Genomic DNA, 12,599 nt, shown 5'->3' with positions numbered 1-12,599 from the left:
TCTGGGAGCAGGACCCTGGGCAGCGGGCTGCAATGTCATTGCTTGTAGGGGCTGGGCAGTGAGGAGGCGGCTCTGGATGTGTTAGCAACACACAAGAGAGGGAACAATCACAGGGCTGGGGAGTGACATGAACTGGACTCCTGGAAAAGCCAGAGTTAAGTCCTCAGAACTGTGGCAGTTTCACTTTGTCGGCACCAGATCATAGGAGGGCAGTTTACCTTCCAGGATGTTGCCAGACAAAACAAAGGCCTTGTGTTTGATCCTGTTCTCAGCAGATTTGAGTAATTCATGTTTATTGTAGTCAGTTCACGAGGATCATCAAGGCCACCTTTCTTTGTTTGCACTCTGGAATACTTGGTCCTTGGCTGAGCTTTCATCATCTTGTGCACTTAGCTAATTTAAATGGAGATGAGATTTATAAGGTACCTCCATTCAAGTGAAGGTAATTTGTTTGACTTTCCTCTCTGCTTAATTGGAGCCATTAGTGGCTCTGACTTCTGGGGCTTTGCAATAATAGGCGGAGATACTGCGCGCTGAAGCCCCCTGGTTATTGCATCCTGAGCAAGTAAGATTGCTTGGAGGGCCTAATGAAAAAGTGGGGCTCCGTGACAAATTTTTCTTTTACCTCCTCTCTTCCTTCTAGGATCAGCTTGAACTTGGCCCTGGACTTGTAGTCCTGCTCTGATGCCTTGTTAGCTCTGTTTTCAATCTCCAATAATTGTAGTCACCCTTTTTTGTGCTTGAAGCCTGCCAACTGCATCAACAGCAAGAGTTTTTCCTCCTCCTGCTCTTCCTCCCTCCATCTTTTGTCTTCACCATCACCACTACCACCACCCTTGTTATTATCAGATAGGTGCTGGCTGACCCATGTCCACTCATTTTCGCTGCTTTTTTATGCATTATTTACTTTTCTGTAAATTTATTACCAGATCCATTTTGATCTGTGGGCCATAGTTTTAGCCACAATTGAGTAGAGGCAAGAACTTAGATTGTGTATTTGAGGTTCTTGCAGGTTTTATGTCATTATAGGTTAACTTGGTAGTAGGTTTTGTGTCATTTGTCTCCTATTTGGACAGTGTAGGTTCCAGTACTCTGGCTTCATGTACTAAGAAGGACCACTGGCTAGAATATTTTGGCAAAGACAAATTTATTGGCAGCAGCAAGTACATGCTATTCTATAATGAATTTACAATGCCCTGCTATGTGTACTGAATGTTGGAGTCGCTGGTGAGCCTCCCTGGTCTGAGAATTGTGAAACAATGTCGTTAAGAAGATGTCATTTCACGTTACCAGGAGCTACCCTATAGATTTTGCAAATGTCCTTTTTGAAGTAAGCCAGAAGGCTAGACGCACCCGCAGTTCTTCAACCTGCAGGTTGTTCAACACATTGATTCGCGTGTCTCACTGTATTTGTAGTAAAAGCCTTTTGAGTATCTTAATCCTCCTCAAACCACGAACTCCATCTTTTTTTAATTTTTTCTACTCCACTTATAGCATTTTTAGGTGATTCTGCAGAAAGAGGCAATGTCATCAGTGTTTGGATGTGCTACCCATCCTGTGGGAAGTCCCTGACGTGGTGGTGGGTGAGCCCTTGGACACTTATCCTCAGGTCCTGCTGATCAGATCACATCCTCCTTAAAATCACTGAATTTTAATTGTGCAATAGCTTTGGCTTTCCTTACATGTTCGAGCTTTGCCAAGAACTTTGTGTTTCCAGCTTTAATTTTCAGTTCATAACTAAACTTCATTTTGTAAAGTCAAACCAGAGCTTTACAAGTCTCACTGACCATCCTCAGCCACTCAGTTTTGTTTGTTTTTTATCTCCAGTTAACAAATGGACAACAGTTTCCTTTGTCCCGCTCAATGCCCTCTGTAATTTTGATCACTGTGAGAACTAGAATAAACTAAGTCTAGCACCTTTTCCCCGGGAGCTTAATATGCTTCAGGAGGCACCACCACGTGTCCACGTGTCTGACTCCGTAACTTTCAATATACTTCTGAGCAAATCTGTGATTTTGCACAGGAAGCTTTGAAGTGATTTTATTAACCCAGCTAAACCCAGTGAGAAATATAGATCCTACATTGTGCTGTATCCTCCCCTCCCCTCCATTTTGGTTCTGTTGTTGAGTTCTCCACTAAAACTCCAAGTTTAGACATTATTATTCTGAAATTTAAAGTGCATTTAGTCCTTAGTATTGTGCAAGGCAGTGCTGGCATAGAAGAGGTACAGACATTCTCTCTCTGCCCTCCTGTGGCTTACACGCTGGGATTCAGAGAAGTAAACAGAAAAGAAAACAGGTGTTACCAAGGTACAAAGGCAGGCCATGGGCCTGAAGGGAAGAGAATGAAGTTGAAGTCAAGAGGCCAGTGAGCTAAATACTCTCAGGAGATGGAGACGGCTTCTTCACTGAACCCTCAAGAATGGTCAATGTTTCTATGAGGGGAGCTCGCTTGGTGGAAGGCGATCTTAGGAGAAAGGATGGTGTGTGGACAAAGCACATCCTTGGGAAGGAAAAGGGGTGTCTGAAGGATGGTTAAGCCACTTCTGGAATGAGCACAGAGAAGGAAGCACCAGGACCTAAACTTAGATATTGGGAAGTTTCTGCTACACCATTGTGAAAGATGGACTGAGGATCCAGAGGTTCTGAGTTTAGATTTCGGCTCTCTCACTCCATTCCTGGGTGACCCTGGACATGTCACAGCAGCCATGTGGGTTGAGTGAATCACCTATAAAATAGAAAAGGCACAACAGCAAGGGGTAGTTGGTGCAACAACCAACAGATTTTAAGTGTTCCACCAATGTCAAATTGAGACAGTCGATGTTTAAGCCAAGGGGCTGGTATAAAGCAGAATTGCACCGAGCACAAATCTAACTTTGCAATGGAAAGCTTTTTGCACCCGCTGTTTTCTAGGCACTTCATGTGATGAGAACACCAGAGTTTATTCTTTGATTTTACCTATAAACATTTTCCAGAAGGCTCAGGCAGCCTTTGCTTTGCTTTCCAGTGAGGTAAGCCCCTCTACTGGCACCCTGGCCACCATGCCATCTCCAAAGTGGCACCATGCACATGGACGTCCCCGTTGGCAGTTTCCTACTTGAACTCTTCAAACGACAAATGTGATAAAATTTGCTTTTTTAGATAGCAGCTGCATCTTTCTTCCGTTCCCTTCGCTTCCTTTCGACTCAGCAGTTTTCTTTTTTGCTCCAGATAAATTGCTGTTAATTTAAATGTACTGCAGATCCTGGCCGTTTTCTGGCTGATTGCTTCTGAGTAATAGGAGGAAAATGTGTGCGCGTTTGAATGTAAATAAATCTAAATGGGTCAGAAGCCTATGGTAAAGAAAGCACAGTGCTGCGCTGACCTTCAGCCTCCTGGTCCCTCCCTCTGATGAAGTCAATGAGCAGGTCTGAAATCAGCAAATCGTGGAGACTGACTGATGGTTAGGGCACATCCGGGTTTTTCTTCTCTGCTTTCAACTTTCTATCACATTTCTCAGACTGCACCTGCTTTACCTTTGTTCTTATTTAGCTCAGCTAGTGTAAGCAGTGGTGGCAAAGTTTCTCCAGAGTCGCTTTTGATAAAGGAGCTGTTCTCTCCATAACTCCCATGCACCGTCGGAATGCTGCAAATGCTTCAGAATGTCACATTGTCAAAATATCTGTATTTCAGGCTCAGAAGCTAGACAGCTCGTTTGGCTGCTAAACCCACAAGATGTTCAGCCATTTGTTGTGGTCTCAAAACTTTCCCCGTCACTAGGAGAAAATAATTATCTATTGTTTCATATCATTTTGTGGCCCCTGTCTTGAGTTTCTAATAACAGGAGAGGGCACAAGTCATGAGATCCTGGCAGGTGAATTGGAGCCTTGATTGAATTTTGCTTCAACCCCTTAGAAATATGAAGCACTGGATACGTTGCCTTATCAAGAGTCAACTCTTTAAATCAAACTTACGTTTCAATATTTGGTGGTATATCTTTGGTGTACCAACAGTATGTGAAGACCAAGGGTGTCGAGAGGACCCTGACCTGCCTTCCTTGGAAGGGCGGTGGTAGTGACGGTTTGAATTCAGACACTGCACGTTGCTTATCACTATAACAGCTGGCTCCTCCTCATACGGGAGGTATCCCGATGTTTTTATGGTGGCTTCACTGTTTTTATTGCAAGGACGTGAGGGGCTGAGCTATTCTTCTTTGACAAGGATGCATTACGAAAGGGAAAGCAGGGGAAGATGGAAGAGGGACACTTGACATCAGTTTGAATAGGGGCAAAGGCAGTTGCAGCCTGATTGAGTAGCAGTCCAAAAGCACTTGCATGGAGCAGAGAACATTCTTCCCCAATTGAAATATTAAAGAGCCTGGAAGAGCATGGGGGAGGAAATGGCAAATAGAGGCAAAGTAAGGGTGGCCTGGTTCCCACTGTGAGTGCTCTGACATGACTGAACTCTCAGGGTTCTTGTGCAATGGAAAGACATGGAAACCAGTGGAAAGAAGGCTTACTTTCACAGTTTAGTTTGTTCTGTTAGTATTTTTCTTAATCAAATGCCCTTCAAAATTGAATGTGCAGAGAAACTAGTCTATTGAATCAACAAATCTTTTTGTTTGGGCGTGAGGTCTTCTGTTTGTCTCACCAAGTTTCTCCTGTTTTTTATTGGCAAACTTGACATCCTAATATTAATCCTATTGTTTCAGTGGGAAGGAATTTTAGATCTACCCTCTTCAAACTTGAAGGAGTAACTCAGGTGTTTGGTTAGTTATTCCAATTGGGCATGCTCGTCCTCCATGCCACAGCGCACTCTCAAACTAGTGCAGCTTCTGTTTGCCTGGAGGCTGAACTTTTAGAAAGGGGCTAGAGACAGATATGAAGGAGATTACTCAGCACCACTGTGTACTTCCCAAATTCTCAGTGCTTTGTGGGTGATTAAATCCATAAATGATGTTTGCAGTCCGTACCGAGTTCTTATCCTGAGACTTGGAAGGGCGGGAGAAAGAAATGCCATGGAAATTAAGCTCCGTCGACTCTTGTAGTGTTGTTGTAAATGACGATACAGATTGGTGGTGGTAATTACAGCTCTGGAGGCAGATGACACGAGCACTTGGCAGACCAGACACCAGGTTGAGGAAGATCGAGTGTCTGGAGGGTTGGGTTGAGAAGCGCCTTCCAAAGCTGAACTTGAAAATGTCTTGGAAACGTCTTGGGGGTTTCTACTACCACGTCATCTATTTTGTCACTTATGAATCTGATGAGGATCCATGCAAATTACACACAGAATTACGTGTAACAGAGTCTTCCCTGTTCCTGCTGGGTGTTCATAAGCGTGTTTGGAGACAGTTTGTCCTTCCTGAGCAGGGACACGGCAGGTGGCCACAGAATCAGAGTTCCAGGATCAGCATCTGTGCTCCATCACACATGAGCTGTCAGACCTTGAGTGAGCTGCTCCCCTCCCTGGGCCTCAGTTTCTCTCCAGTAAAGAGGGTGCAATAATAAAACCTCTCTCTTATGGTTATGGTGAAATTAAAAGACTTAATTTGGGCAAGGAGCTTAGACGAGAGTCTGGCACAAGGGAGATTAGCTATGACATTGTGCAAGTTATTTACTCATCTTTCTCTGTCAGTGGGGCAGTGAAGTGTTTGAGCTCAAGGAACTCCATTTTCTTCATTTTTGTGTCATCTGTTACAGTGTCTACTATTTGAACAGTGCTCAATAAATGTTCGCAGGATATAGTGTTATGTATATATCATACGTAATATGTACTGTACTACATCATTTTGTATATATAATACATATACACGCAATATACTACATGTTGTATGCTATATATCATACATTATATAATAGATATTATGTCTATATATGTGCATGTGTCATATATATGGTATGCTACTTAATTAAATTTAGGCAATTAATTAATTATTTAATAGTAGAATTCCAGAAAAAATCTAAATCTTCATATGGTCCAGTATTTTACCAGCTAAAGCCAGCCAGTTCTCTGATCCATTTGCTGAGTAATTAATCAGTTATTTTACAAATAATTTTGTAAAATTAGGTGGGGAAAGAAAATCAGGACTTGGGTAGATATTGTTGAGTTTTATTTTTTTCCCCTGTATGTAAAAATTCTTCAGGGGTCATCTATATTGCACACAGACTTCTCCTCCTTAGATGAAGATGTCAGCGTCCCACGCGGCTGTGGGTGGAGCTGTGGACAGAGATCCTTTCCATTTCTTTCCCGTGTTTCACGTAAAATCGGTTTTAAGTTTAAAACTAAGTTGCTTGATAATGAGATGCCTGTTTTCTCCCAATTTCTGTTCTGTTATTATATACCACTTTATGTTTTAAAGCATATTCCGTGTTGTGTCTTAATTTTGATGTTTATTTATCATGTTCTTTTAAAAGTGATTATATGTTAATTTCCATTGATTTTTCTTTTGAGCATGACTCATGTTTTATTTTGTGTTTCTTTTAGGTTTTGTTTTGTTTCATAAGATCCCCCTGGATGGGTAGCTGAAATAAAGGAAAGGACAGAGAAGGGGCTGTGTGCTTGTGGGTGGATGCTGCCTCGTAAGCTGGACTCTTGGGACGGCGGTGGCCTCCCCCGGGAAGGGCTGCTGTCTGGGGTTTTCTGGTAGCTGTGGGTGGTGCCTGCAGGACGCCCGCAGACGCAGACGTTGTGAGCTGTGACTGGGGACACCAGTGCAGAGGCGGCTCACAGGCAGCTAAGCAGAAGCTCAAGAAAACGTCTTAAATCAGTGCTTCTCTTTTGTTCTTACAATCGTTCAAATACAAAATTGAAATGAAATTCCTTTGGATTATGCTTCCCTTCTGAAAGGGGTGCTGTTTGACTGTACTGGAAATGTATTGATTTTTATTGTTTCTGTTTATTAAAGGTGAACTGCAAAGTTAAAAAAATCTAAATTTAGGGACAGATATAAGTGCACACTAAACAGTTTAATCTCCATTTAACGCATATTTTAGCATCGTTTTCTGTTGTTGTTTAATCAGTGCTGAATTCAGAAAGTTTCACTTTCCTATCCACAACAGTGACTGACAGAGTTAGGGGCATGGACATCGTCGCTGTGGGAACTCGGTGATGTCACTGAGAGGTTCTTTCCTTCACTGGCAATAAAGGTCCAGAGTCATGCAATCAACGTAAGGATTTCCTTAAAGTTTCTCATCAGGCTGAAAAAAGACCAACAAAAAAGAAGCTGTTGGGTAGAGGGCTATAGATTTAGGCTAGGCATAGTCAGTTTCAGAAAAACTATAAGAGAGAAATATATGCATATGGTGCATTTGTTCTTTCATTTGCCCTCTGCGATCCACCTGCTTTTTAGAAGTTTACAGAGTGAGGAGGCCGCAGCATCATGCTGTTCCCGTGAAGACCTGCAGCTTTTCTACTCTGAAAAGGCCTGCGAGCAGAATGGCTGGCCTGCTGCGAGCAGGAGATGATATTCTAAGAAGGATAGTCCCCTACCATCTACCGCACCACTGCTGGGGTCCCCAGGCAGGGCAGCCCTTCCTGACCCCAGCAGCACAGAGGTGGCAGATCGCTAATGAACGTGTGCTTGCTAACGTCCAGCCTCATTGCTGAGAGGGCAGCCGTAGAGCTGCAGAATCCTGTGTCCTGCCTTAGTCTTACTGTGGACACCTGTGTCACTCCCTTGACCATCACGGTGACCTTGGTCTGCTTTGTTCAGTCTGCACCAAGCAGGATCCCTGTCCTTCAGGAGGTCGGGGCTGCCCTGCCCCACCTCCTCTCCCCTCGCCTCATACCCTGCTTGCTTGGGGAACTTCAGAGCCAGGCCTGGAGCATTTCATTCGAAAACACCATCCACTCTTACTGTTAAGGCATGCTCATGGATGCCATGGCTGAATTGGAAACTTATTGATGTTTTTAAAAATTCTTTTTTTGGCGAAATAGTTACTCAAGTTTTGCAGTTCAGCTTTAAGGATTTATAGATTTTTAACTAGTCCAACGTGTTTGGAAACGTTGTCTTGAATCCTGTGTAATCAAGGCATTAATCTTAATAAACCAGGATCCACTTAGGCACCACTTGATATAAAAAGATGGCCCACGATGAGTCTTTTCTACTGTATCTTTTACATTAGCCACTGAATATGCTGTCGCCCGATGCAGACGTTCACAGAGGCCTATGGATTACAGCATTTAACTTGGCTATTCCAGCCCAAGCCTGAAGAGGGGCAGTTTTGCTGAGGCATAAACAGGCTGCTTGTTCTCAAAAGTTTTCTTTCCAAAAGGCCGTCTGAGTGTGGGGGCAACTGGTCCTCAGCTGGTGTGGGGAGGTCTGAATATTTTCTGAGTTCCCATTTTCTTGCTCGCTGTTCAATGACAGTTCCTGTCACTACTTAGATTTTGGTCTTTCCCAAAGGTGTTGGTTTACAAACAGGCCAGCTAATTGCAGAAACCCTGAACCCTGACAGAAAAATGAAATTCGAACTGTGAGCCAAGCAGAGGCTGTCAGGACAGACAGCCTTCTTAAATATCAGCATTCAGTACACTTTATTTTAAAACATATTATTCCATAGAGCCATGAAAAGGTGATTCTTTGTTCAAGGACTATTTTGTAAGTTTCCCAGACCAAAAAGGAAAAAAAAAACTTGGATATTTGTACTCAACAGCTAGAAGAATTGCAGGGTGAATTTTTGTTTTAAAATGGAGAGAAGTGGACAGATAAAGCAATTTAATACATCAAAAAGCAGTTGACATCTCCTAGGGAACCATGAAAACAGCAGGCTGTTAGAAAATTGTTTCATAGGGTTCTGGTGTTCTTTGCTTTTCCTTTTTTTAATCTCTGAAGACCAGTCAGTAGCATAGCTTCTCGTTTCTGTCCTCTAGAGCACCCCTTTCACCCTCTGCTTTTCATGTCCCTGTAAGAGATCTTTTCAGAGCTTCCCAAAGACACCTTATCACGTATTTTCACAGCATTAGAAAATGATAGGCGGCATTTCTGCTGACATCGAGTCTGTCGCCTTCCAGTGAGGATCTGGCGTTTCATGCCAGGTGGGGGTCCTCAGTGAATGCCGTGTGCTGGGTGAGTGAGCACCCACCCCAGAGGGGCCCCTGTCACCAGCCCCAGCCAACTCATGCCTCCTGGTTTCCAAATCTTCTGATTCTTTAAGAGAAACTTGAAACCTGGATTTTTATGTGAAATGTCCTTATTTTTGAAAAGTTGGCTCAGTTATTTTTAAAATGTTATGTGGGCCAACAAAACATGTCTGTGAGCTGCCAGTTTGCTACTTTTGTCTTAAAACAAGATTATTGTTCTTTCATTGTATCCTATCTTTCCTTTGCAAATGTACCTCCTGACATTGCCCTTGAGAGCTTAATGGCCACTGAGTTTAGCCCCTCACTGATCTGCACTGTGTCACTCATTGTCGCTGCTCTCTCTCCCTGCCTGGGAGCCCTCCTGTGGCAGTTTTCCCTCCATCCTCTGATTGGGCCTACTTCCATGAGGCAAGAGGCAACCTGGTGAGCCCTTCCTCCCGTTTTCTTTTCCCCGGGATCCCTGTCCCCTGGCCTGCTCAGGAGCGGCCAGGTTCAGATGGGACCTGTTCATAGGTGTCCTTAATGTACCCATGCGGCCATTGGTCGGTGGAAAACAGCTGTATCATCTTCGAGAGGTGTAGCTGAGGCCCTGTATCTTGAATTGGGTCCCACTGAGACCTTCCAAGGCAGCTGAGATGGACTAAGGAGCTCCCCCTGTCATCAGATGAGCCATCAGTCTGAGGCCAAAGAAGGTCCATCTCTCAACAGGAAAAGCGAATCCCCACATATGAAGGGGAGACAGCCCATGCAGGGGCTTCGCTCCTTGTCTCTAGCAGGGACAGGTTTCATTTTCCACCCAGTGAGCGTTCTTTCCAGGAGTAGAGAGTAGCGATGAGAACTAAATAGTCTCAGCCCCACCCCGCAACCCAGAGCAGAGGGAGTTTGCTTTGGGCTCCGAACCCTTCAATGGATCCTGAGTTACACCAGCGTGGGTAGGGCTGAGGCGCCTCCCCAGAGCAGAGGCCGCTGTGCTTGGGCAGTTTGAGGAGGGCACAGCTCGAGGGTCAGGAGGTCGGGTCACAGCCAGGTGTGAGGGCACGCTCCTGCCTTCTCTCTCCTCTTTCTTTTCTCTATTCACTTAAAATACCTGACTTTTTTCTCCCTCTCTCTGGCATTCTAACTCGACTCTAAGACAAACTGAGAGTTTATTTTTATGTGCTTTATTGGTTGCTTTGCACACAACTCTTTTTTCATTGTGGAATGGAACCAAAGGACTAAACAAGACATGTGCTCACTCTTCTCTCCCTCCATGGGAGGGCAGCCAGGGTCCACTGCCCCTGGTTCCAGTGCGTTCTGTCCACAACGCCTCCCTTGGTTTCCATCTAATTTCCTCACACGACAGGAGACACTCATTTCTTCTTGTTTTGTCCAAACTCTAGATGTAGAGGGAGAGCAGCTGAAGAGAAGAGGTTTCATATAAGCCAGGGTGTTTGCAGGGTTGCAGCATCCAGCCACGTGGGCTGTGCCGTTCTCATCTAGTGGAGGTCAGTGGGGCCCCCTGGGGCTGTGCCACTCAGCAGGCTTGACTCCCAGGGGACTAGGCAGAAGCAGCCACGCTGTTAAGTGTGTTCTGCTGCGTCCACACGCCTGCAGCACTGGGAACCAGGTCACATTTATTCAAGGGCACCTGGAAGGTTCAGGGCTCTCCTGGACAGGGCATGGATGCCATTTTTTGTGGGGTGCTGCCAGACTGAATTAGGTTAACAGAATCCCAAACCCAGAGAGTGACATGAAAACAGCTGTCACAGAAGGCAGCTTTCCGCTCGAGGCAGCCAGTTGCCTTGTTCTGGTCCTCAGGGACTGAGGAGCCTCCAGCCATCGGATTTGATAGTGAGATCACTCTGAATTTAGTGCCGGCTCATGCTGCAGTGTGGCCTCGAGACGGGCGCTAGCGAGCAGCCGACATAGGTTGCCATTGGCTGTATCTGAAGTCTTAGTTTCCATGGAAAAGGAAAATATGTGAGAAGCAAAGAACAGAGATTTTTCCATCACCTTTATTTTAAGACAATCCATTTATGAATGGAGTACAAACAAATATAAAATAACAAGAGATATTCTATTCACTATGTCTAGGTATTTCAAATCATCACATTGTACACTTTAGATATCTTATAATTTTATTTGTTAATTATACCCCAATAAAACTGAAAGGAAAAAAAAATAGCAAGAGATTCCAGAGAAAGAGAAATCCTTGGGATTCACTCATTTCATGTTCAAATCCATTTGCTGTAATCCATGGGCAGTCTGTGAATCATTCTCAGGCCCTGTTTTTTCCCCACACTGTTCCAGGTTTTAAAGTCATTTTTTTTTTCACTTTTCCTGTAAATAATGGATAATCATTTTTTATTTTATTTTTAAATGCTGTTTTAACAATCTGGATAGACCATAAATGTACTTGCTGAGTTCATTCATTTTTTTAACAAGCCAATAAAGTTTTATAATTCATTTCCACGTGTCTTGCATTCTCTGTAGGGCCTCATACACCTGACCCCCTTCCTCCAACACATCCCGTCACCCTGTGTGTGTGGTGGTGTTCAAGACTGAAGGGATTAGAAGAAAGAGCGTGAGAAACGTCACTTAGAGTTTGGGGGAGTCCTCAAACCCACAATGGATTCTAGAATAGATCTCTTCCCCCAAAAAAGGCTTTTAACATTTCCAGCAATGTGAATTATACATTCACTAGATATATTTTCATTGGATAAAAGGCAATCCTAAAAAACAAACAAACGAAAAGTTTAAGGGAATTTTTTTTAAAAAAGACAACCTACATTCTGTGGAAAAGTCCTTTGGGATTTTCAAAACTCCGAGTGACCCAGGTCCCAGCAGGAGGATACACTCAGTGCCCTGTCGCTCCATGTTAAGGGACTTTGTAGTCAATGAACACCATGACTTGTGCTTTCATCGACAGGGAGGGGGAGGAGGACAAATGAACACAGACATGAGACGCCACCAAACTGCACCTGTTACCGTGGTCCCCATACTTCCCGTCCCTTTTGTCTCTATCTCCTAGCTGGCCACGCTGTCCTTCCTCATTTTTTGTTTTCAGGATAGGACCTAAAAGCAAAGTTTGTAGGAAGTCAGTTCTGATTCATTGAGCCTGCTTTCACCTTCTGGTAACCTTGAAAGGGTTTTGCTCCAAATTGAAGACTTAGATGTTGGAAAAACTGATCCAGTGTGACCGGATGTCTCATCAAGCCAAGCACACCAGCCTCTTCCAAGAGCCTGCGTAGTGCTGGAGACTTGTGCTTTTTCCAAACCCCTTCTCAACTTGCTGAGTGGAGAACAGGTTTCAACTGCCATTTAGAGGTTGTATCATAATTTAGGGCGGTGGGCACTGGACCCAGACTACGCAGCTCTGAATCCCAGCCATGCTCACAAGCTAACTGACCTCGGGAAAGCTATTTCACTGCTCCACGCTAGGTTTCCTCATTTGCAAAGTGAGATTATGATGATGGGAACAGTGCCTCCCCACTGGGCTCTTCCGAGAGTTGCATGAGATGGCGCATGGGGGCCACTGGGCGTCACTAATAAAAACACGTT

At 44.3% G+C, this 12,599-nt stretch overlaps 1 protein-coding gene across 12 annotated transcripts in view; it reads left to right on the top strand.

Moving 5' to 3' along the window:
- Positions 1-12,599, top strand: part of NTRK2 (neurotrophic receptor tyrosine kinase 2) — a 346,251-nt gene that overhangs the window by 126,537 nt on the left and 207,115 nt on the right. For 7 of the 12 annotated variants that reach the window (XM_014827021.3, XM_070496007.1, XM_070496009.1 and 4 more), the window contains one exon: positions 6,462-11,504. The exons of the other annotated variants lie outside the window; for them this stretch is intronic. In XM_014827021.3, coding sequence (XP_014682507.1) covers positions 6,462-6,499 — 38 coding nt within the window. In that variant the 3' untranslated portion in view covers positions 6,500-11,504. Of the gene's footprint in view, positions 1-6,461; positions 11,505-12,599 lie in introns of those variants that run through there. 12 annotated transcript variants of the gene reach the window in all.

The sequence above is a fragment of the Equus asinus genome, chromosome 23 (genome assembly GCF_041296235.1).
Source record: "Equus asinus isolate D_3611 breed Donkey chromosome 23, EquAss-T2T_v2, whole genome shotgun sequence".
In the NCBI taxonomy this organism is placed as follows: domain Eukaryota; kingdom Metazoa; phylum Chordata; class Mammalia; order Perissodactyla; family Equidae; genus Equus; species Equus asinus.
The sequence above is the reverse complement of the archived record's forward strand: the minus strand, read 5'-3'. Positions and strand labels throughout refer to the sequence as shown.